The sequence below is a fragment of the Rhamphochromis longiceps genome, linkage group LG15, assembly GCF_057381845.1.
Source record: "Rhamphochromis longiceps isolate RC_006_pf linkage group LG15, R_longiceps_female_GT1.1, whole genome shotgun sequence".
NCBI lineage: Eukaryota > Metazoa > Chordata > Actinopteri > Cichliformes > Cichlidae > Rhamphochromis > Rhamphochromis longiceps.
This window is the reverse complement of record NC_140571.1, coordinates 32359387-32382142: the sequence shown is the minus strand read 5'-3', so window position 1 is coordinate 32382142 and position 22756 is coordinate 32359387. Positions and strand designations below refer to the sequence as shown.

The following is a 22756-nucleotide window of genomic DNA, read 5'->3' as shown; positions in this document are numbered from 1 at the left end:
GCCACCGAGTGCAATCTGACAAGAGCAGAAAGCAAAAACCACTGAATATTCCAACAAATAGTGCAGCAGACTGTGTATGCAAAGGTAATGAGGACCAAATCATGTTATATGGCACAGATACTTAGTTCGTTACTACTTCCATGAGGCATTTGCTAAAGGACCATCTCGTTCTTCTTGGTGCTGCTAGTTTATTTATTTATTTTTCTTCAGATTGAACTTTTTTCATTCTGGCTCTTAGAAGTTACAGTTGTCCAGCATCACTGCTGATACAGAGATCAACTGACAAGCCAGGATTGTTGGAACAGCATGCCATAAGCACGATCTAAAATACTCCTGTTGAGAAGGCAGGCAGATTAAACACTAGTCGTTTCAGTTCAATACACAAGTTCTATCACATGACACCAGTTTTATCTCCATCACTTTGAGTCCTAGGAACAAAGAGAATAGCTAATTTGGATACTTTTTTGTTTTTGTTTTTTTTAGATGTACTGAATAAAAGATGGGTTCATAACCTGAGAGTGCTTCTAAAGAAAATGTATCTAAGTGTACAAAAACTTTAGCAAGAAGCCAGAAATATAGAACATATGAATTGATGATGGGACAACATCATATTACAAGTGCCTCGATTTAGCTATAGCAAGGATTCATGCATTAAACCCTAGATAAATCAGCCCTGACAGTGGATTAAAGTATCTTGGCACATGTGGAAACCATGTGAGGATGACCTCTGCCCTCCATGACTTCACTGATTTATTTCCTTTCCCCTGAGAACCCTCCACAGTGTTTCTAATGAAGAGATGCTCTACAATTGCAGCCCATGCTCAATATTATCAGAGATAGAACTGATTTCCTCCTCCCATAAATGCTTCTCCGGATCAGGACATGCTTTGATGTATGTCTTTGAAGTCGAGCTTGACCCGCATAGCCAGAGAAGATTACGATTTCAGCTGTTTCGGAGGATTAAGAGAGAGGAAGGAAATCAGTTTATACGTTGTTGCTGTTTGGCCAACAAAGCTGCCCAATAGCATCACACTTTTAGTTATTTAAGGATTCCCACACATGCAGGTGAGTGAATTATGTGATGTGTGTTTTTATCTGAGGCTAGGAATGTGTGAGTGAGAGATTGAACAAAGCACAGAATAGTTTCCGAGTGAGGGAAGAGAATGGATATGGTTCACTGCTGCCATGTGGAAAATGTGCGTGTCTACAAGCACTTAAAATAAAGGCAAACACTCATCACTTTGATGATGGGTTGTATACAGTAGGCATGCGCATTTACTGCGGGTGACCTCTGCAAACACCGCACACTCGACTCTGTCGCCGTCTTACGTCACTGAAACCAGCTCGTCACCTCACTGCTGGATATTGACTTGGACCAGCTTCTGTTCTAAAAGTGAGCTCACATGTGGATAAGTGAGGGCGCAGACAGCCCACACATAGTTTATCTGTTATTCCTTTTCTCCTAAAAAGGCCAAAGCAGGGTGGGAAGGAAGGCCAGGATCAGGAGAGGGAGGGATGGGTCACAGACTTGCCAGCCGTGTGTTGTGGTCTGGCTGGTAATCCGCTTCTGTCAGGTCTGAGCAGAGAATTGCAGACTTAAAGGTGGACATGAGGTCATAGGTTGATGCATGCATCCTTTTTTTTTCCTTTTTTAAATATAGCCTTCTTGAATAAAGGGTTAGAAAAACAGCATTGTCACATCCTGACTTGCGTGTCACCAACTCACTGCTTCGAAAAGCGACCAGCATTAGACCTGTCTGTGCTTTTCCTGCACAAACGTCGCTAGGATGTTGATGCCAGAGGTCAGAGGAGAATGGCCAGACTGTTTTGATAGGAGGGCAACAACAACTCAAATAACCATTGTTAAACCCCAAAATAGTATCTCTGAATGCCCAGCATGTTGAATCTGATGGGTGACAGCAGCAGAAGACCACACCGCATGCCACGCTTGTCAGCTACAGGAAGGGAGGCAACTATTCACCCAAATCACTTGCCACCTTTGAGGTGTGATGGATCAGGAGATGATGACATAGATGTGCAGCTGACAAACAATTGTGGGACTCATGTCATGTCAGTATGGACCAGTCTGACACTCCAATTTAGGTTTTTACAGTTGTAATATTTTTAGTTGGTCAGTCATATCTCCTGAAAATACCAACATGTATAAAAAAAACAAACCCATCTATATCTGTATAAGTGTCTCAGGGTCTTGTTCGCGAGTGACGGGAGAAGGGAGCAGGAGATCAACAGACTGATCGGTGCTGTGGCTGCAGTGATGCAGACGCTGTACCGGTCTGTCGTAGTGAAGAGAGAGGTTCATCTGTGTGTGTACTTCGTCTTCCTGTCAGTCATCAGTTCATTTACATTTTTTTTCTTCCCAAAGCCTGGTGTTGCCTTCTTCTGTGGATCCTGGAAATCTGTATGATAAAGCACTACTTACTGGTTTGAATTTCAATTTTCGTAGTTGTTGTGTTTGCTGTCAGTCCATTAAATACTGACTGGTATGCAGCTGATTAAATATGACAAACTGTCACATTGTTTTTCAGCTGTCCTTCCTGTCTTCAAAAGGACTTGTTTTTAATTCTTTTATTTAGGATTATTGACCACTCAAAGCACTTGGCACACACAGACATTATTACAACACTCTGTTGTCATTTATATGTATTTTTGACTCTCTGTCAGCTGCCAGTTGACCTCTGACCTTATGACTAGTCATATGCTTCCAACATTGCCTCTTTTAATGGAAGCATGTTTACACCTTAATTGGGGAAAACCCTGATTTGACACATCCAGTTGCTAACACCTCTGTGTGACTTTGCAGCTTGATTGCTGATGTTAGTTTAGTTTAGTGTCAGGTTTAGTGAAGCCAGATAAAGAAAACACATCTGGGATATGTTCACTGTACAGACGCTGTTCTTCCCCTTTTTGTTTATCCTCTGACTTCTTTTCCTCTATTTTCAAAACTTAAGGCTTAACTTTGAACTCTGTGCATATCTTCTTTTTGTATTAGAGCATGGATTTTACTTCTACCTTCCTAAAGCTTCTGCCCCTGGCTTGTTCTTTTAATGGAGCATTACCTTGAGTAAATGTACATTCACCAAATGGAGGAGAGAAAAGCTAGCAGTTAGGCAGTTAAAGCGTTCATGCAGGCTTGCCAGTAGAGTTGTATTCTCTGCTCTTTTTGTCTGGGTAGCCACAGTTGGAGTTGGCAAAAGCTTGTCTCCACAGAGATGTGTGAAAAGTTGCTAAGTGCGGCTCATCAATTTATTTTGAGTCCTCACTGTTCCTGCCAGCAGTATAGAGCATGTGGCTCTGGATGTTGTGAAACCTTTGTTGCAGAGGAGGGGGTGAAACCTGAGAGCTGGAGGTGAAGAGAAAGGCACATTTCATCCCTCATCTCATAGAAACAGCCTGTATGTCCCTGGACCACCGGGAGGGGGGGGGGTTGCAGGTCACGGATGAGTGAGAGCAATGCGTAAACATTTTGGGGTCCGGCACTCCCCCCAGCAACTGTCCACCACACCAGTCTGGCATGTGTTTTTCTTGTTTTAACATGACAGCGTGTGATCACGCTTGCATCAGAAGCCCCCCCCCCTCTATTTCTCGATGAGCTCATGGTCTCTGGCATCAAACGCGAGTTTGCAGACGACTGCACAGCTGGACTAGAGAGACCGAGGCAAAAGGAAAGTTGTGTGCAACAGGACAGAGTAAGTGACAGAGTTTAAAAAGAGAAATACATTGCAGAAGTATCCGCAGACATGCCGGCCGCAGCAAGAGTTCACAGATTCCCCCAGGAGCAGCAGAAGATCAGCCGCGCTCAAATCATCCTCAGGAGTGAGTAGTCAGCCTGGCAGAAGTGTTGAACCGGAGCACCTATCTGCTTGGCTGTTTTATGTTGTCTTGCGTGCCTCTGTTTGGTCTTTAGATTATGCATGATGAGGCAAAATCGTTTGTATTTTTGTAAAACTACAAACGATTTTTTTTTTTTATTAATAAAAGAAATTTTAAAAATTAATTTTGAGCTGTTTATCAAGATTAAAAAACAACAGACAAACACTCTGTTTGCTGTTGTTTTAAAGAAGCTGCAAATACTGCTTATATTTCATATGCTTTTTAATAGAACACCTGTTATGGGCACAAAGATTTATCCATCAGTAAACCATCATGTCATTACTGTCGTCGAGTTAAATGAACAGTCAAACATGAATATATTCCACTGCCGCCTTCTCAGCGTGTCTAAGCATTTTGTCCCATGAGTCTCAGACACATGTCAGTCGGAAGTGAGGACTCTGCAGAAACCTGATTGGCTGCAGAGCTCTCCTGTAATTTCATTGGTTAAGCTGTGCTCTAGTTGTCGTGTAGCAACAGTGTCAAAAGGCTGGAGGGAAGATTGACCATAGTTGCCATGGTCTCATGATCTTTGAAAGAGAAACAAGTTTAATTGTACATGTGAGCCACAGCACAAGTCCTCCTTTGTGTTTGCCAGCTGGGTGTGATATATGTAATGATTTGTTTGACAGGCCGTCCAAGCATAAAAACACAGCTATGAGTACGGAAATACCAAAAAGCCCACTGACCGGCTTCCAGAGTACAGAGTGCGAAGCCAACTAACCTAAGACGACTCTGAACAAATGTTACACGGGATATTTCATGCTCCTCTTCAGCTCCATATTTTCATTTGTTCACTTTGTTATAGCAGCTTCGCATTTGCAACCCCCTTAATCATCCACTGTCTGAAATGAGCTATTTTAGTTCCCTTCCTGTTCCCTCACTCAAGTTGGTGGTACTTAAGTGCTCACAGCCCTTTTCCCCATTTTCCTAGTTTACTATAAAACTGGACTTCTTTTTTCAACAGTACTTGCCTCTTCATTTTTCAGATTTAGAAGCTACAGCCATTTTTTTTTTTAATTCTAAGGTTGGGAAATCTGGTTTAAAAAAAAGAAAAAAAGAAAAAAAAAATTACCATAAACGGAGGCATGCTAATATGGAATCCTTGCAATTTTACTATACTGGCTGAATATTACTGTGTAAAACTTTGTAATAGTTTCTAATTATCACTACAATAAATATTATGATAGTTTGGGAAACCAGTTAGTATTGGCCTTTAAGCAGGAAGAAACATTGCTTACTTTATCTAGAATATAGACCAGTACTTAGAATATGCAGCTTTAAGGCATGTATTCTTTTGGGTACAGGCCCAACTCAGTGGAAACATCATAATGAATCTAGAAAACCCTCACCGAAACCAAATCTTGCTCAACTTTGCCAAAACTCACGAGGAAGTAAACAAAACACTTGAGTTAAAAAGCCAAACAACCACGCTGTAATTATGGCTGTCATCATTTTTCAGCTCAGATGGTCAAAACATCCTCAGACACCACAAGACTTGAGTCACACTAATAAGTTTCCATCTTTTGGTCTCTGGTTAATGGCCAGTTATATGGTGTGTGCCAAATTTCCTGCTCATCATTGCATTCCCACAAAGTCATATGTGCTTTAATCTTATAGCATGGAATGCAAAGATTCCTTGCGTCAAGCGAATCTGTGTCATTCAGCTGTTACTCATTAATCATGTGCTAAATACAATTTGTGTGAATCTGTAGGAGCTGGGAGGGTATCAGCAGAGTGGTAGTATAATTAAAGGATCTCCACTGCTGGCTTGTCTTTAAACCTTTCTTAGATTCAAATAGCAAAAATTAGACCAAAAAATGCAAACTTTGTTGCGGTGTCCCAACTCCAAGTCATGGAAAAGAAACTCGACGTTCCTGCACACATAAGATGTCGCAGACTGGAGGAATGCTCTGACATGATGAAATATCGAATTAAAAAAAAAGAAAAAGAAGATAGATAATAGGTCTTATTATTTACCCACAGAATGCTCTCTTCTCTCAGTCTAAAATAATCTGCTGCCATTTCTTGTCATTTAATGCTGACAAAATGAGCCTTTCGGCACTTTTTGAGCACTCACTGCCAGTTCTGAATGATCGGAGACTCATTTTACCGGAGAAGCTGATGAAGCAGTTTTATGTACAGCTGCCCCCTCTTGTGCTGCATTCCTCATCCCCACTTAGGCTTATCTCTAATTTCTGTTTTGTTTTGTTTTGTTTTTTCTTCGTTCTCTAATTCAAGTTTTCACAGTGAAGACTGTGGGGGGGGAGGTGACTGAACACTCCATGTGACTACAGCTACTTTGTTGCTGTCTGGTAGTGTTTTCCTCTCACATTCTTGTCCAAACTGATCCATCCTTGTTGCTGCTGCTGCTGCTGCTACCATTAGCCTGTCGAGCTATAATGAGTCATTCAGTAATATATAATTCATGACAGTATTGGTTTTGTGTGTGTGAAAGATTCTCGTGGGTAAGGTAGAGGGAGCAGCTTTACAGGAACACCCAAGCCAGCCCTGTTTTCTGCCTTTATCTGTGTGTGGAACTCATTCTGTCCTTGGATCAGGACCATTGGGTTCCATCCTGCTGTAGATGGGCCATTGCATTACATCCAAACAGGTTGGCACAAACAGTTTGGCTCTACATGCGAGTCTGCAACCAACAAATTAGTTACATTTAATTAACATTTAGAGGGAAGTGATTGACCAGTTAATAATTTCTTATGTGATCCAGTTGTTGAATTGATCATCTGGTCCCCTCTAAGTCAAACCCCCTGCTTTCCCCTAGTTCCAAGTGTTTACCATAACCCTTGATTCTGCAGGTTGCCGGGCAGATCTGAAACTATATTAAGTACATGTTTGTAGGTTGTGTCACACTGACAGATGATCCCTGTCGTTTGACATGGATTCAGAATCATCCCTGCCCTGTCACTCAGATATTCTGACAGAGCACTGGGTTGGAATTGGATTTCCAGCAGTCATTCAAGGGGTGGTGATTGAAATGTGTAGCTGAGCAGAGGTATAGATATCATTACCCTACTGCCCCTCTAGACATTGTGACTCCCACGAGCCCCAAAATAATCCTTTGACACATTGAGTGAGTTGGAGATACAGAAACAGATGGAGACGGCTCAGCTCAGCCTGGACCCGCAGCTACTTAAATCTCCTGCACGTCTGTCTGTAACAGGATTTGTCGCTAATTAACATAATAATTAATGTACTCTCTCTGATTGAGTCAGAGGTCCTGTAATGATGCAAATTCTGTGTGAATCTAACTCCTAACACCTGTCTTTTTAAGTTGTTTTTCTGATTTAAGGAGTAACAGCTTTTAAGCTTGACCTTGAACAGCATGGTAAAAAATGAAATCAAGAAGAAATTCACAAATTCAGATTTTAATTTGTCAATGATTTAACAGGGGTTTCCAGAGGCCCAAGTTCTTTTAAATTTGGACACATAAAAAGAACACGTTAAATCTTTAAAATCTTTTAAAACGGCAGCAACGAAACATCTGGATCAGCCATTTTCAAAGAAGAGATTTCACTCTGGTGTCTTCGCTTTGCAAAGAGAGAAGGCTTTTGAATCCCAGTAACCAATAGCTTGAAAGTCACTGCTTTTGATGGTGGAGTGCATCTATGAGCTTTTAAGTTCCTGCTTAGTGTAATGTCAGCCATCCAATCAGGTCATGGCAAGGTTGCTTTAAATTAATGAAGTAATGGATGAGGTTAACAGAGGTAAGGGATTGGACAGGCAGCGGCAGAGCAATTGATGAGGAAAGCTGGAAGCCACGCAGAGAATTTAAAGGTTTATGTGCCAGATGAGCCATTTACTTGGCTATCTAATATAATGGTTATTGATGGAGAACCATTTCACCTTCCTTTTCCGAAGACACAGACTTCAGCAGGAAGCACGAGATTGAGGCGGACGGCACATTCCCGGCTCTGTCACAAATACTTAGTTTTCTAGTAACTCTCTCAATCCTGCCTGCATTTGGCCAGTAGGAGAACTGCAGACACCCGCAGAACAAACTGGAGATAAAAAAAAAAAAAAAAAAAAGGATGTAATGACTAGACAGATATTCAAGATATTGTTGAAGCACCTTACACCTGCATCCTTTCATGATGGCCAGAAGACACAATGCTTCACTCAGCATACGTATTTGGCTACACAGTTGGACTCAAACGCAGTTCAGTAAACTGTTATTGTTCTATGGGTGGTAAACAGAATTAAGCAAATGCAATGGAAGCGATTTTATGGAGTTAGTTCAATGCTCTGAGCTGGTAAATATGACCAAAATCTGATTTGATTAGAATAATGTACTTCTGTAGATCGGCCGTGTTCTCTCTTACTGCATGGGCTATAGATGCGGCCACTTTACCCGACAACAGACCTTGGAGGATGACATCATGATCTATATGACGCTGTGAGCTTTAGGTGTGTAAAAAGTTGTCCCTGTAATCCTGCTGTCTGAGCTTTGTGCCAGACAGTCTAAATCAAGCTGGCTGTGGACATTTGTCTTACATGTTACCTTTGACTGTGTGAAGGCAGTTTCAATTTCGAATTTCATTCGGTTTTCCAGGGCAGCATGTCTCTGACTGTATCTTAACACGCTGTTGGCTTTGGTTCTCCCTGTAGCCATGTGTGCTAAAAAATGTAGGACCTCGTGACACCGTAAGGCTCTGTGGATCAAAGTGTGTACCAAAGCAGAAACTCGGAGCTTCATAGATTATTTATAACCCCGTGTGCTTTTTAGCATGTTGGTGCCTAAGGGTTTGACGGATGGACATGTTTATAGAGAAATGAAGTGAATAAATGCTTGTCCACTGCAGACACATACACTACAGAAATACCTTGACCTATTGGCAGTTGACAGTGTCAGCTCCTCACTTGTATAAACGGGATGGTTGCGAGGTTTGATGGCACCTTTTTCCCCCCCCCTTTACTTTTGTGTTTTGTGTCCAGATCATATCAGATAGCTCCGATAACTAATGCTAAGGTTGGGTTTTTTAAAAAAAAAAAAAGGTAATCACCATATTCATTTTTGATGAGACGTGGAGGATAGAACCAAAAAAGTTTAAGCTTGCTCAACCTGACTTTTTAAACCCCCCCCCCAAAAAAAAAAAACCAGTTTTTTTTTTTTCCTGCTTTTGTTTTTTTTGTTTTAAATTGAGGTTTAATCAGCTGTTATTTGTTTGGTCAATAAAATGAAGTATATTCTATAAATTATAAATGATTTATAAAACATCGGAAAGGACTGAAATATTGCTGTTTAATTCCTGTGAGCTCAAAAATAATATCGTTACCATGTCATTGATTCAAAAAAATAATAAAATAGTTTGTTTCCAGTAATACATCACCTTGGTTTAGTACCAGCTTAATTGTAGACTTGTAGTCCATGCTGCACCCCCGTCCTGTGCAGACCCTGACATCCTCAGGTCAGACGGTTGTCAGACTAGCGTTGCATTTCCAGCAAGCAAAACAGCTGTTTTAATCTTGTTTGCACAATTTCTCATCCATCATTCTGAGATTTCTGCCTCCAACACAATGGAAGAAAATAGCAGACTTACCTGTCTTTCAGTTACCTTGGTTCATAGCAGGGATGCAGCCGTACTGATGCTTGGCTGATACTGTCGTTGGTAAATGATCATTAAATGGCATTCACCAATAGAACTGAAAACAGTATCTTTTTTTTCCTCAGACACAAAGTGTGTGAATAAATAGCAACAAAACATCATAAGCAAGTGCTTGGGGGGTAAATATTAATATCACTACTGACTAAGCCAAACTACTTTTAAACCTCGATGTTTCTGTCTACCCAGAACTTTAATATGTACATTTCTGATCTTTATTTTTATTATGGGCTAACAAAAAATCTTCTAGTATATTGAAAGTGGTGTTTGGATTGTATTCAGACTGATGTCTGGAGAACTGAGACTGATGTTTATTCTACTCCAGGCTCAGACAACAGGCTATAAATACTTTTGTTTATCGATTATAAATATTATTTGGATGGTCTTTAGGGCTTGAGTGTGAGCTCGGTGTCCAGGATGGACCATGGAGTCATCATGACCATGGAGTCACCCTCCCTAAACAGTCGAAGCAGATGGCTGCCCTTCCCTGAGCCTGGTTTTTTCCTGTTAAAACTGAGTTTTTCCTTCCCACTGTCGCCAGGTGCTTGCTCAAAGAGGTCTTTCTAATTGTTACACTTTTTTCTGTGGCTAGTCCGTTTGAGAATTTCACAGAAGAAAATCCACTCTGTCTGTAGGTCTAGACATTATATGGTGTTCTAACTTGGGTGAACTAAGCCTTTCTGTTTGATGCCATTTCTTGTCATCTGAATGAATAATTTAGGTATTCTACATTTATGTGAAACGACAAACCGTGGAGTTTCAGTCCCTCTACATCTCCATGCACATGCTGGTAATGATATTGAGAGCAGCAGCATGTGTCCTTCTCTGTATCCAGTGCATAAATAATAGATTAGATCCAGGAAGTACAAACCGGTGGACCAACCCATCAGGTAGGGAATCCATCGTACCACATTACGTACACAACACCCGGTCTATTTCTTTTCCTTTGGCCTCTTTATCTTCCTTTTATGTCCCATCAGTTTCTTTCTACTCACTCTGAATCTCCAGCAGTTTTGCTCTCTCTCACTCCCTCTTATGCTCATCCCTCCCTCCTACTTTATATCCCTCCCTCCCCTCTTCCTTTTGTTTCCATCAATTCTAATCTGTTGGAGAACTGGCACAAAGAGAAACCACACCCAGCATTCCAGCATCATTTTTAAAGTTGCACCGTCCGGATATTGGGATATCAGGACATCAGACTGCAGAGAATAAAGAACTTGTGCCACTGCTATTTTATTAAAAGGAGTCTTCTTTTGACGGAACTTTTGCTCGTAAGCATCAGTCTGCGTTAGAAACCTCCCTCACTGTGGGCACTGCACAGCTAAGGCACAAGGAATTGACAGAGGAAACTCTGGAGAGCCCGAGCTATGGTTTTATATGTGACGTCCCAGGACTGTACAAGAGGAGCTGGCAGCAGGGTGGTAGTGACTCTGAGGCCTGGCAACGGTTCAGACGGGGCCTCACACGGACTGTGGCGCTACGTTTGCTGCCAGAGGAGGCCCACAATGACGCTGCCCTCATGTAGGTATACAGGAGTGATGGCCGTCAGTGGCTACTGTACTTGTGTGTATCTGCAGGACATTTCAAGGTTGCTCAAGAAAAGTTACTTATCAGATTTGTGAGTGGATGGCAATTATAGATTTTCTGTTATCTCCTATAAACTATTATCTCCCTTGTACTCCTGCTGAGATGACACATTGCCAATACTCTTGTTTCCAAAAAAGTGTTTTAGACCTTGATGGTGATCTAATGATATACTGCTTTTTTTTTTTTGTTTTTTTTGTTAAACCTCCTACTTGTCTTTGGCTTTACTTTTTTCTCTGCCTGTTTTCCCAGCCTTTCCCAAGTGCTGTTGTCTGGGGTCATTGGATCACTTCAGCTCTAAGGAGACGATCCATTTGACAAAAAGGGAGGCTGGCTGTGTTTTGAGAAAGCATTCCAAGCACCGGCAGGTTTGGCGTTTGCCTTCCTTGTGCTAAATAGTTAAATACTAAGATACAGTAATAAAAAGCTTGGTCTAATGAGAAAACGAGGCCTAAATGAGCGTCTGACCCGGTGATTTGATTTAAAGTCATCCCTCCTGAGCAGCTTTTGGGGCTGTTGCCCTGCTAGGCTGCTGTCTGAGTCTTGTCATTAGCACATAAGCTCTATTAGAGCAGACAGTAACACAATTACACCCACAGGCAGTGGAAGATGGAGACAAGGGACCATGTCAGCAGTTGCAGATATAGACTGCCTTCATTTGATAATATTTCAAGACTGGACTAGAAGGAAATCATCATGGTAATAAGATGAGATGATTTGGATCACAGTAGATGGATAGCTACATGCAGAGGTGGTAACAAAAAAAGTGCTCTGTATCAGTCTTGTTCAGATTTACTTTGTGCTGGGGATAATCAGTACACAATGTTGACGTTCAGGGATTAAAGTGTCTCTGAAGTGTTTTCTTTTTTCTTTTTTTTTTTTAAGGCACTGTAGCTTTAAGAGCATTGTGTTTGTTATTTAAGTGCTAAGCTGCATCTATTTTCTGTGTTAGTTTTTGATATTCAGTTTTGGGATCCTGATGGTAACACACACAAACCATGTTAGCTTGTGCTAATCCTTTCCCCCTCTGTGATATTTATCAACAATCTAAGGACGCTCTGTGCTTTGTGCTTTTTACATAAATCAGAATCTGAAGTCACAGCTTAGCCACTCTTTATAACTCCTGTAGTTATTTTCTCAAATATAAAATCAGGTGTCTTCTAAGTTTTAGAATCAACATTAGGTATTTATTATCATGCCAGTTTTCAGCTGAGCCTATCCAGGCATGTTACCTCTGAACAAATGACTTCCTGTAGAAGCCTCTTTCATTCAGTACATGGCTGCCAGCTCTCAGACTATTGCATTTATTACACAAATAAACAGGAGGAAAAGTCAAAATTGCCTGCTTTGTTTTCCAACTGAAGCGCTCAAGTTCCCACAGTAGCCCCGATGTAACTTGTTACCTGGAGAGCGCCATATTCTTGCTTCTTTTTTTCTCCTTCTTCTTTTTACTGCAACAGCCACCATCAAAGAATGGATTACAGTTTTTAGCTAGTTTTATGGTAAATGGATGTATAAAGTTTGGTTAAAAAGTCCTTGTGTTTGCAGGTTTGCTAGCAGTCCTTCAGCTGTCTGTCTCTGCTCTGCATCTGTAAGGTTCTTGTATTTCTGTGTGTTTAGTCTTGTAATGGCGATTCTAAGTAATCCTCACAGAAACCTGCTCTCCAAAAATTAAGCACATGTTTTCGTCTTCATGTGTGATTTCAACAAATAAATATTTAGGAGTTGATCTGCATTTCTTGCTCAGGACTAGCAAACTCACATCTCTCATAAATACAGTGGTCCCTCTCTTTGATGCGGTTCACCTTTCGCAGCCTTGCTGTTTTGTGGATTATTTTTTTGATATTTTCCATGGGGTTTGTTTTTTTTTGTACACAAGGTACTGTAGCCCCAGTGCATCCATCTGGGTCTGCGTGAATACAGATCCATTTACCAGGGACTAAACTAGCAAAACATATCTGACTGATAAACTTGATAGTGAAGTTACTAATATAACTTCAGTTGGCCAATATAACAAATGGCTGCTGTTGTGATGGTGAATGGTTATGTCTCACTCTGTGTTAGCCTGTTTTAAATTCATGAATAAAAATAAGAGGTTCAAAAATTGGGGTGGTAGGGCGGTTAGCACTGTTGCCTCACAGCAAGAAAGTCCTGAGTTCAATTCCATCATCAGGCTAGGGCCTTTCTGTGTGGAGTTCGCATGTTCTCTCTGTGTTGGCGTGAATTCTCTCCAGGTACTCCGGCTTCCTCCCACAGTCCAAAGACATGCAGTTAGTGGGGTTAGGTTAATTGGTAACTCTAAATTGCCCATAAGTGTAAATATGAGAGCGTATGATTGTCTGTGTCTATGCGTAGATGACAGGGTGTGGTAGCATTAGTTAGCTGAGCCGAGGTTAAAGGTTTCTTCTTTTTCTTTGGTAATAAACTGGCACCAGATAAATGCTAAAATCTTGGGGTGTCACCAAAACGTGTCACCATGCTAAGTTTTCTTTCAAACAAATAATTTTTAAATTGGAATCTACATATCTCATTTCTGAGTGCGTAAATAAAGACTAGACTCTCTATAATTTATCCAGCTATTGAAATCCTGTAGTAAAACCAGCGTTTCCTCACAAATATGAAAGCTAAATTGGAAGATTTAGAAATTTAAAAAATTCAAATGCCTAATGGAATTTAATGAAAAATAAAACTTTCTTTGCTTTATATAATCAACTTACAAAAAGGTAACAAAAACAGTGTCGTAAATATCAGATAACTTGGATGTAGGTGAATATATCAGTGTTACGTGTTGTGACAGTGCAGGGTTCAAACAAATAACTGAGTACATTTGTACTTCCAAAGCAAAGGGGTTCCCTGAAGGCAGCAGTTTTCCCCAGATAGACGCGGCTCTCCATCACAACACACAAACTGCACAGGAGCATCTCATGATAATTTGAACCAGAGCCCAAGGCATTGGCACATTCTCCACATTTCCCACATCCCATCCAGTTGAGCACCCCAAAGGATTTTGTCCATGCCCACAGTCTTCCACTTGGGTGTTTGTGGCAATCCAAGCTTCTACTGCAACACCCTGAGGTGTCTTTGGGAGAACACTCACATAAAATTATGTGAATGATCTGAACTGCGTTCTGGGCCATCTCTTGCGGACAGCTTTTTTTCTTTTCTTTTCTTTTTTTTTTGCCTCCATTGTCTTTTTTGTGTTTTTTGCTTTCTGGAAAATGGAAAAAATGAATCAAGCTGAAGGGTCACAGTTTTGATTTAACGTCTTAAAATGGTCCAGAAGTGTTTAGTAGATGGCCTTGAAGGAGAGATCAGTCATATTTTAATCAAGTAGGTTTTTTGTTTTTTATGGTATGGACCTGTCCTCAAAACAAACAGCTAGTATTTACGACTGATAAATGAAGGCCTTAATGGCACCACGCTGACTCATATCTCCCCTTTTAACTCTATAATCTGTATTCCAAATATTTGGCTATTTCTGCTTGGATACTCTTTTGTCAAGTGGCCTTTTATGGTGACAGAAAATCCTTCACCATTTCTTGCAGATGACCTAAAAGTCTGAAATTGAACAAAAAATGCTGAGATAAGGCAAGTGGAAGAAAAGGAAGTAACATAAAGAGAGCTGTTGTTCCTGTGCTCTGATTGCTTTGACACAGACGTGGCAAACCTCGTATTCTCCCCTTGTGGGAAAAGTAGCTGCTGTCAATACCAATGGCAGTGTTAAGTAGAGGCAATGTGTGTGAGCACGTTGGTATTCAGATGCAGTCATGAGCCTGGTTGCAGCCCAGATTCAGCCCCTTTTATCTTTCTGTCTCGGTCTGTTGATACGGTCAGGACTTGGCTGAATACTAATTACACTCAAATCTGCTCCGTGCAGATCCAGAAGCTTCTCATTGCTGTGTGTGTTTTATGTACACAGCACCACTTTGGTCCTTCTGACTAATGCCCCTCTTTAGGTAAAAGTTAGCTCATTAGTGAGTGTAAAGTACACAGAGCTGTCAGTGTTTCACTCATGCAGGATTTGTTTTACCTTTTTTTTATTTTTTTTATTTTTTTATTAAACAACAATTAAAAAATGTTCTATTTTCTACTCTCAGATCTGCATGAAGTCACAGAGAGGCCATCATTTGGCCATTTCAGGCACACAGCTATGGCTCTGGGCACAGAAGACCCACCTACTTCCCATTTATAAGGGGCAGCCAATCAGACAAAACCTGCTTGCAATTGCAGATGCTGCATATTGTGTTCACAGCTCCCTGCCTGTGGGGGATGCTGTTCATTTTCTTCTGCATTTTATTAATATTGAAGTTTTCGGTGGCCGACGGCCATTGGTGTTAGACTGGAGATGGGATCTAACAAGACCGGCTTGCTTATTCCAATCAGACCTTTTTCTGTGTTGTTGTTGTGTGAACAGATGTTTACTGTCTAGAAGAGCTAGATTACTCATTTTGTACAAATCATAAATATCTTCTTTGAAAAAAGCAGTCCTTGTAGTTATAAAGATTTAGCCTTTTTGGTTAATAGCTTTCTTTTCTCCTGTTTAGGTGCTGATGTTACCCCTCAAAAGATCAATAATAGTCAAACTGGTCCTTCCTTGCAGGAATCATATTTGTGATGCTCTACGTTTTCCCCCCAGCCGCGTCGTAATATGGTTGACCCATGGTGCTGCACTGATATTGAGTCATTTTAAAATTACCGCAGATCATTTCAAACTGCATTTGTAATGTAACACTTACAAGAATAAAAGCATGATAGGTCACTGTCAGACAGACTTGGCAGATTCTCAGAAAATTGTGTTTGTCTTCAGTTCGGCTCGCATGATTCTGACTAGTTCCTATTGCTTCGTCTGTATACAAAACACACAAACACACACTCTCACACACACCTGCTGTACCTGCTTGGTTATAAAAATGGCTGATAAAAGAGAAAAGTGGGTAATATGGTGGCGATTGTTCTCTGAATGACTGGAAACTTGTAGTATTTGTGGTACACACTAATATGGATACATGACGGTTTCTGTTCAGAAGGTTTTGAGCTTTTATAAAAATGACTGGATGTTCTAAATTCAGTGTTTCAAATGAAACAGGGCTAATTCTGTGATTTCCATCATCTACACTTTGAATTTACTTCATTGCAGAAACTCATATCATTGTTTATTACTTTTATTTTAAGCTTAAAGTACCTGTTATTTTTCACACTGCTCTTTATTGTGATGATGTTTCCTTTGGAAAAACAAACAAAAAAAACTAACTGGACACACTGAAAGCTCAAAGCCCCCCTGGGAGTCTGAGATGCATCTCAGTTAACAAAAGAAAGGGAGAACTGCTCTGCATCCAAATGTTCCTACAGGAAGAGGGTGGGGTGGTGGCATGACTTGAACCTGGAGTGTAGCAGATGTATGTGGAAGCACTGAGTGTTTGCGTGTTTGGATCAAATATGAAACGTGAGCGTGTTAAAGATTCCACAAAGCCTTTTGGTGCTAGTTTTGTTTTTTCTTCGTGGTGCTGCTTTTTCTCTTTCTTCTCTCAGACCTGGCGCTTCAGTCCAGCTCCGAGTATTTACCTCCCTTTCTTAGCAAATAACAAGTGTCTGCCAGAAATGGCTTTACAGGACATGAAGCCACCAGAGAGCTACAGAAGCCAGATAAACTGCAGATATTTTGCCAGATAATTTGGTTACTATGGCAACCAGGAGAATCTCCCTGCTTTCACTATGAACTGCTCTGAGCAGCTCTTTGCACAGGTTACCTTAAAAACCTTGTATTTTGATAGGTCAGAGGCTTTGACTGGAACAATGATCATGTGAGCTAAATGTCTAACAGTTGCCGTGTGTGTGTGTGTGTGTGTGTGTGTGTGTGTGTTGCCCTCTACAGGTCCTACGTTGCCCAGACAGGGCCCCCAGGTTCAGAATGGTCCCACACCAGAGGAGATGGACCTGCAGAGGAGGTAAGGACTACTTTTCATGCTTAAAGTCTGTCATAATGCAGGGTCCAACACTAAGTAATGCATTACATATCATGTATTGAAATAAGTAATACATGATATTAATCGCTACCTGGCGAGTACTTCTTCACACTACTTGTTACATTACTTTTGTGTTACACTGTACCATGGCATGGAATATAATGGCACATAATTACCAGTAATGATATAAACCAGCGGTCCCCAACCCCGGTCCGTGAGTCGTTTGAAATTTATGATTTTTAGGGTTTTTATCATGATTTTTTTTTTTCGTTAACTCCCTTTTCCTGGGTCTTTTCTAGAGATGGCACGATACCACTTTTTTATGTCCGATACCGATACCGATATCATAAATTTGGATATCTGCCGATACCGATATGAATCCGATATAGTGTTTTTTAATCAACAAAGCTGTTTTTTAAATATCTTGCTGCATTTTGTATAAGTTCATACTCAAGTTTAAAACAACAACTACACTAAAGCTATTCTGTTATACCTGTATGCAAAAAAAAATATTTCATAGTTCAGCAATACTGATCAATCTAATAAACTTAAACCTACACCATCCTCCCTATTCTGGTATTTTAAAGAGTACTTAGCATAAATATTAAGCAACCTAACTAATAGGGTTCCAACTCCCAGCAACAACAAAAATAAATAAATAAAAAATAGGGAACCACCCCTCACGCTCCACCTCATGATGCTTAATCGACGTAATCAACCTTAATTTGATGCAGTGTGAAAAAAAATGCACAGAAATCAATTATTTTTCAAGAAATATTAAATAGATTCAACATCTTTCTTCAACAAAATTGCAGACTGCACAGATGGTACCTTCCCAAAGGAAAAAGTACTATAGCTTACTAGGGTGTATACAGTATATATATATTAGACTTAATAGTCACTATATACAGTAATGGACTTCTATTCATTTTGCATCAAATTAAAACTTTGGGTGTCAGATAATTATTTATTAAAAGCTAGACATTTTAAATGAGAATAAGAAAGAAAAGTATGTCTTTGTGGCCCCTTTTCCCTGTTAATGCCCTATCGGCCCCCCTGGCTAAACTTTGCTAGATCCGCCCCTGCACAGTTACCAGCGTCAGCTACGTAGAAAAAGATCCTGGAGTAGAAAGTAATATTAAATAAATTCTAACAACAGCTTATCAAGCTTAAACGTGCTGCTGTTGTTTATCCGCTGGTTTCCTCTTTCTGGTGCAAAGTGGGCCAAAAACAAACAAGAGAGACGGACTCGCGACAGAAAAGCCGATCAGCTGATCGTTAAGCAGTTTCATGATTGAAGTAGCAGCAAGAAGAGGCAGTCGCTTGTTAAGCTTAATGCAGGAATGCTTTACAAACATTCAGAGATGGACTTACACACTTGCTTTACTTCTCTCGGGGATAACTTTGTCGGAGATGAAATGCCGGGTTGCTAGCGAAGCTCCAAATGCTATCCAGACCACCACAGGTCCTGCATGCCACAGCCGCTCTATCACGTGATGCATACTGCTCCGACGTGCTAACGTTCTGAGGTGAGTTACGGCGTGTCGCAAGTTTTGTGAGCTGCTTTCGTGATATTTAATGGATCGGATTACATTTTTTATTTTTCTCCGATATCCGATCCAGTAATTTAGGTCAGTATCGGACCGATACCGATACGTAATATCGGATCGGTCCATCTCTAGTCTTTTCCCTGTGTTATGAGTAAATCTTTTGTTTTTTTGGTACTGGTACTGATTTTGTTGTATTTATCCGTGACACCTCAAGCCCAGTTCGTGAAAATATTGCCTGACATAAACCGGTACGTGGCGCAAAAAAGGTCGGGGACTGCTGATATAAGCCTAAAGCTTATATTCCCACATGCTGACACATGTCCCTGTCCTAATGAGGATGCACACAGGATCTTTGTCAACAAAGTTGTAAACCAGGTCCTATTCCTGCTGTAGGAACAGGACAGGTAGAAATGGATGCTACAACACTAACCACTGCTTTTGTTACCTGTTGAAGATCAGGCTTTGGCTGCTTTGCTGCTTCTAACTTTGTTTTAGCATGTTAGCATGCTGTCTGTGCAGATGCTTGTAAAGAGAATTAATGTTGTGTTAGCAGAAGAAGACCGTTGTTTCTGGTCTGACCACACTTTACTGCACCAAACATAATTTCCCTTTCTCAACTCATCGCTTTACTACGTTCCTCCTCCCTGCTCTCTAAATCCAGTAATCTGATTAGTTACTGCTACGTCTTCATTGTTGTTGGCTTTCGGCTGCTCCCTTCAGAGGGAGCCACAACAGATAATCTGCCTCCATCTCAACGTATCCCAGCAACCCTCTACATGTCCTCCTTCACTACATCCATCCTGTGGTCTTCCTGTTTTCCTCCTGATTGGCAGCTCCATCTGCGCCATCCTTTTGCCTATATTATCCAGACTCCCTCCTCCTGCACATGTCCAAACTATCTCACCTAGCCTCTCTAACAGTAGCTCCAAGTTTCTGAACCCGATCTGTCCCTCTGACATGCTCATTTCTAATTGTGTCCATCTTGTTCACACTCAGTAAAAATCCTAACATTTACACTTTGCCACTTTTAGTTTTCCTTCTTTCTCTTTGGTGAGGTCTCACTACCATCTGTCACAGATCACCTCTGACACCAATGTCCACTCTGCCTGCACTCTCTTCTTCTCCTCATACTGATCAAGCCATTATGTCGTTACTTTGTTACAGAAGTTATTGAATAATCTGTATGATTGATATTGAAGGACATACCATGCATTTTTATGCACACAGTGGTGATTATTTCGTAAGTTAAGTTTGTAAGGCCCTGGTTAATGCCTAGAACAATGATAAAGCAAGGTGGGAATTAGAACAGACCTTCTTGTGATTGAGTCACTTCTGTTTGAGCGTGCAATGTGATGGCAAATCAAGAAAATAAAATAAGATTATTCATCAGTGGGTGAGGTCCATCTTTTAGATACAGTCTGTGGGAACAGTTTAAAGCCGTGGGCCAAATTTAAGTATAAACAAATGGTAAAATAGTAGCTATGCTCAGAGATTGGGCTGTATTATTGTTTTAAAATGATTAACGGCAGAGAATAACAATTGTCATCTTTATGTGCTTAGTGACACCAGCAAAGCTCAGCTGTAACATAAGGCCTCTGAATGCTGTGGATATACAGTCTTATGCGCGCATACACTCAAACAAAACCTTGTTTTTCTTCTCCATACAAGGCCACTTGTTCTTGAGGTAATATAGAAACCATGGAACAGCTACACACACAGTTACATGGATACACACCGGGCTGCATTAATGGAGCACAGCTGTTGGCTAAGGTTCAGAACCTGTTCAGCACTCTCACAGGCAGAGCAATTCTTGAGACGCCTTGGCTGTCTTAATAGTTTTGTCTTAATGCGCCACATGAGTCAACCAACAACACCATATTACAACTACGTGGAGTTAACAGTGAAGTGAGAAATAAATAGGGGCATCAAAGTGAAATGTGTAACACTTGAAACATGATCAATCCAGGTGTTCAAGCACATTGCAAATGTGATGATTCTCCAAATAACCAAACTCCAATCCTGCTGAACACGTCATTATTTTAAAGTATTGTGTACTGCGAAACAGTGAAGGCATTGAGTAAATGTGGGTTTTGGCTGAACTGGGGTCTTTGTTTTGGGGTTTTGTTTTTGTTTGTTTATTTGTTTGTTTGTTTGTTTTTTTTGGGGGGGGGGGGATTTCGTAATTTGATTAGAACGGTGTTGCATTTGTGCTTCTGGCATAGACTACTTAGACTGTTTACATGCACCTTTTTAACCGGCTGCCACAGCAAGTCCAGTAATGCTTAAGACAGATTTTTCCAACATACTGCAAAATCATCTTTGCATTCCTGCAAAATTCAAAGGGAACTTAGACTTGCAGACACATGCAAAATGCAATAATCTATATGGTGTTTTTGACATGGCCACCCACCAAACTTCTTCCCATAGTGGAAGGAAACATTAGATTACTTGTTTTAGTTTATCTCATTATTAGAAATAAATGGAAAAGTGCAGTGATTTCTGTGAAAGTGGGCCTCAGTACTTCTAATTGTGTTGGAGGGGAACTTGAATCTGGCAGCTGGCGTCCCCTCCATTTCTTCTTGCTTTTTTTCCTACTTCCCTATTGCTTTTCTCTTTTACCGTTTTGTCTCTGCCTGCTGTCATCGATCTCTTCCTTCTTACCTTCCCTTCCATGCTCTTGTTCCCAGTTCCAGTCACATTCCACACTTAGCAGCAGATGACAGACAGGCAGGAAGTGAAAACGTGACGGAGGTCATCTTATGATACAGAGGCTACTGTCAAGCCCGTGGAAGAGTGTGCAAAGGATGTGTGGATCAAAGAGAACATAGGTTGAGAAAAGCGAGGGGGTCGGTGACGGGAGAAGAGGCGATGTGAGGAGAGTAGTGTAAAAATTAAATGCACATTAGTACTAACCTTTCTGCTTTATTAAAAGAAACACAAACTCACTGCAAGCTTTGGACTCTTGGGTTTACAAATATTACTTTTTGAACAACAGATGGCTGTCTTACATCCCCTCATTATACCACTCTCTGTGATCCAGCTGGTTTTGTTGACTGTTTATTGGAACATCTGTGAAACGGTCATCATGGGATTTTAATTTGTAGGGTCAGTTTGTAGTGTTTGCTGATCTGACCAAACTGTCCAACACGTGAATTCAGTCTTGGCTCTGTTTACCTCCACTGTACATCCTGCCTACTTCAGCTAATCACTCGAAAGGTTTGTGGTTTTCATCTGACTGTAGACACACCCGTAGTTAATCCATGGCAATCTAAAAGCCATTTTTGAGCCTTTTAATTCTAAATTTTCTAAACTTCAGCGGGTAGCTTGTGTTGCTGTGGGATCAACTATGGCTCATATTCATAGCCAAGGCTCTACATCAGGAAGACTGATGTGGTTTCAGACAGTATTTTAGCAATGCTAGAGAGCTATGGCCACCTAAAATTAGGTAAAGTTAAGGACATGTGGTGTCATGGTGGTGTAGTGGTTGGCACTGTCACCTGACATTAATGCCAGAGGATGTTTGACTGATAAACTGTAGTTATCAAGTTGCAGCGCACTGATGACTGATGACTCTTGCAGCACTTGCGACCACTAGGGCTGCCACAAACGACTATTTAATAGTCGACTAGTCACAAATTATTTTTGCGATTAGTCAACTAATCGGATCATGCATGCATACAGCTTATTGCATCAGCGTGCATCTGCGCTTATATAACTATCATTAGCTTACAGCTTGAAGTGTTTAAGGTATGTGCTAACTAAAAATAAAGACAAGATGATAGTTTATTAAACTTTTAATGAATTTTGCAGATTGTCTCAGTGGACTTTAATAAACTCAGCTGTCTGCTCCTTGCTATCTAAAATATAACAGGACACTGGAGTAAATTCTCTACCATCTCACACTTTTGTTTAATCAGTTTTCTGTTTGACGTTTATTCAGCTATGTGAAAACTGTAACTTTAATCTCAGCCAAACAAATTTACTCAGGAACAAATAAAACACTGAAAAAAGCCAAACAACAACAGTTTTCAGTTATCTAAGTTATCTCGCAGGCTCTAGTGAGCCTTGAACCCTGTCTAGATGTCTCCGAAAACGTAGGAGCACTTTTACAAATATGTGATGTCTTGATAAACTGGGCAGATATTTGAAG

At 40.7% G+C, this 22756-nt stretch overlaps 1 protein-coding gene across 5 annotated transcripts in view; it reads left to right on the top strand.

Annotated features, from left to right (window-relative positions):
* The window catches only part of enah (ENAH actin regulator), a 146392-nt gene that overhangs the window by 90287 nt on the left and 33349 nt on the right, over window positions 1-22756 (top strand). For all 5 annotated transcript variants that reach the window (XM_085383113.1, XM_085383112.1, XM_085383114.1 and 2 more), the window contains exon 4: window positions 16966-17038. In XM_085383113.1, the coding sequence (XP_085239239.1) occupies window positions 16966-17038 (73 nt within the window). The remainder of the gene's footprint in view (window positions 1-16965; window positions 17039-22756) is intronic.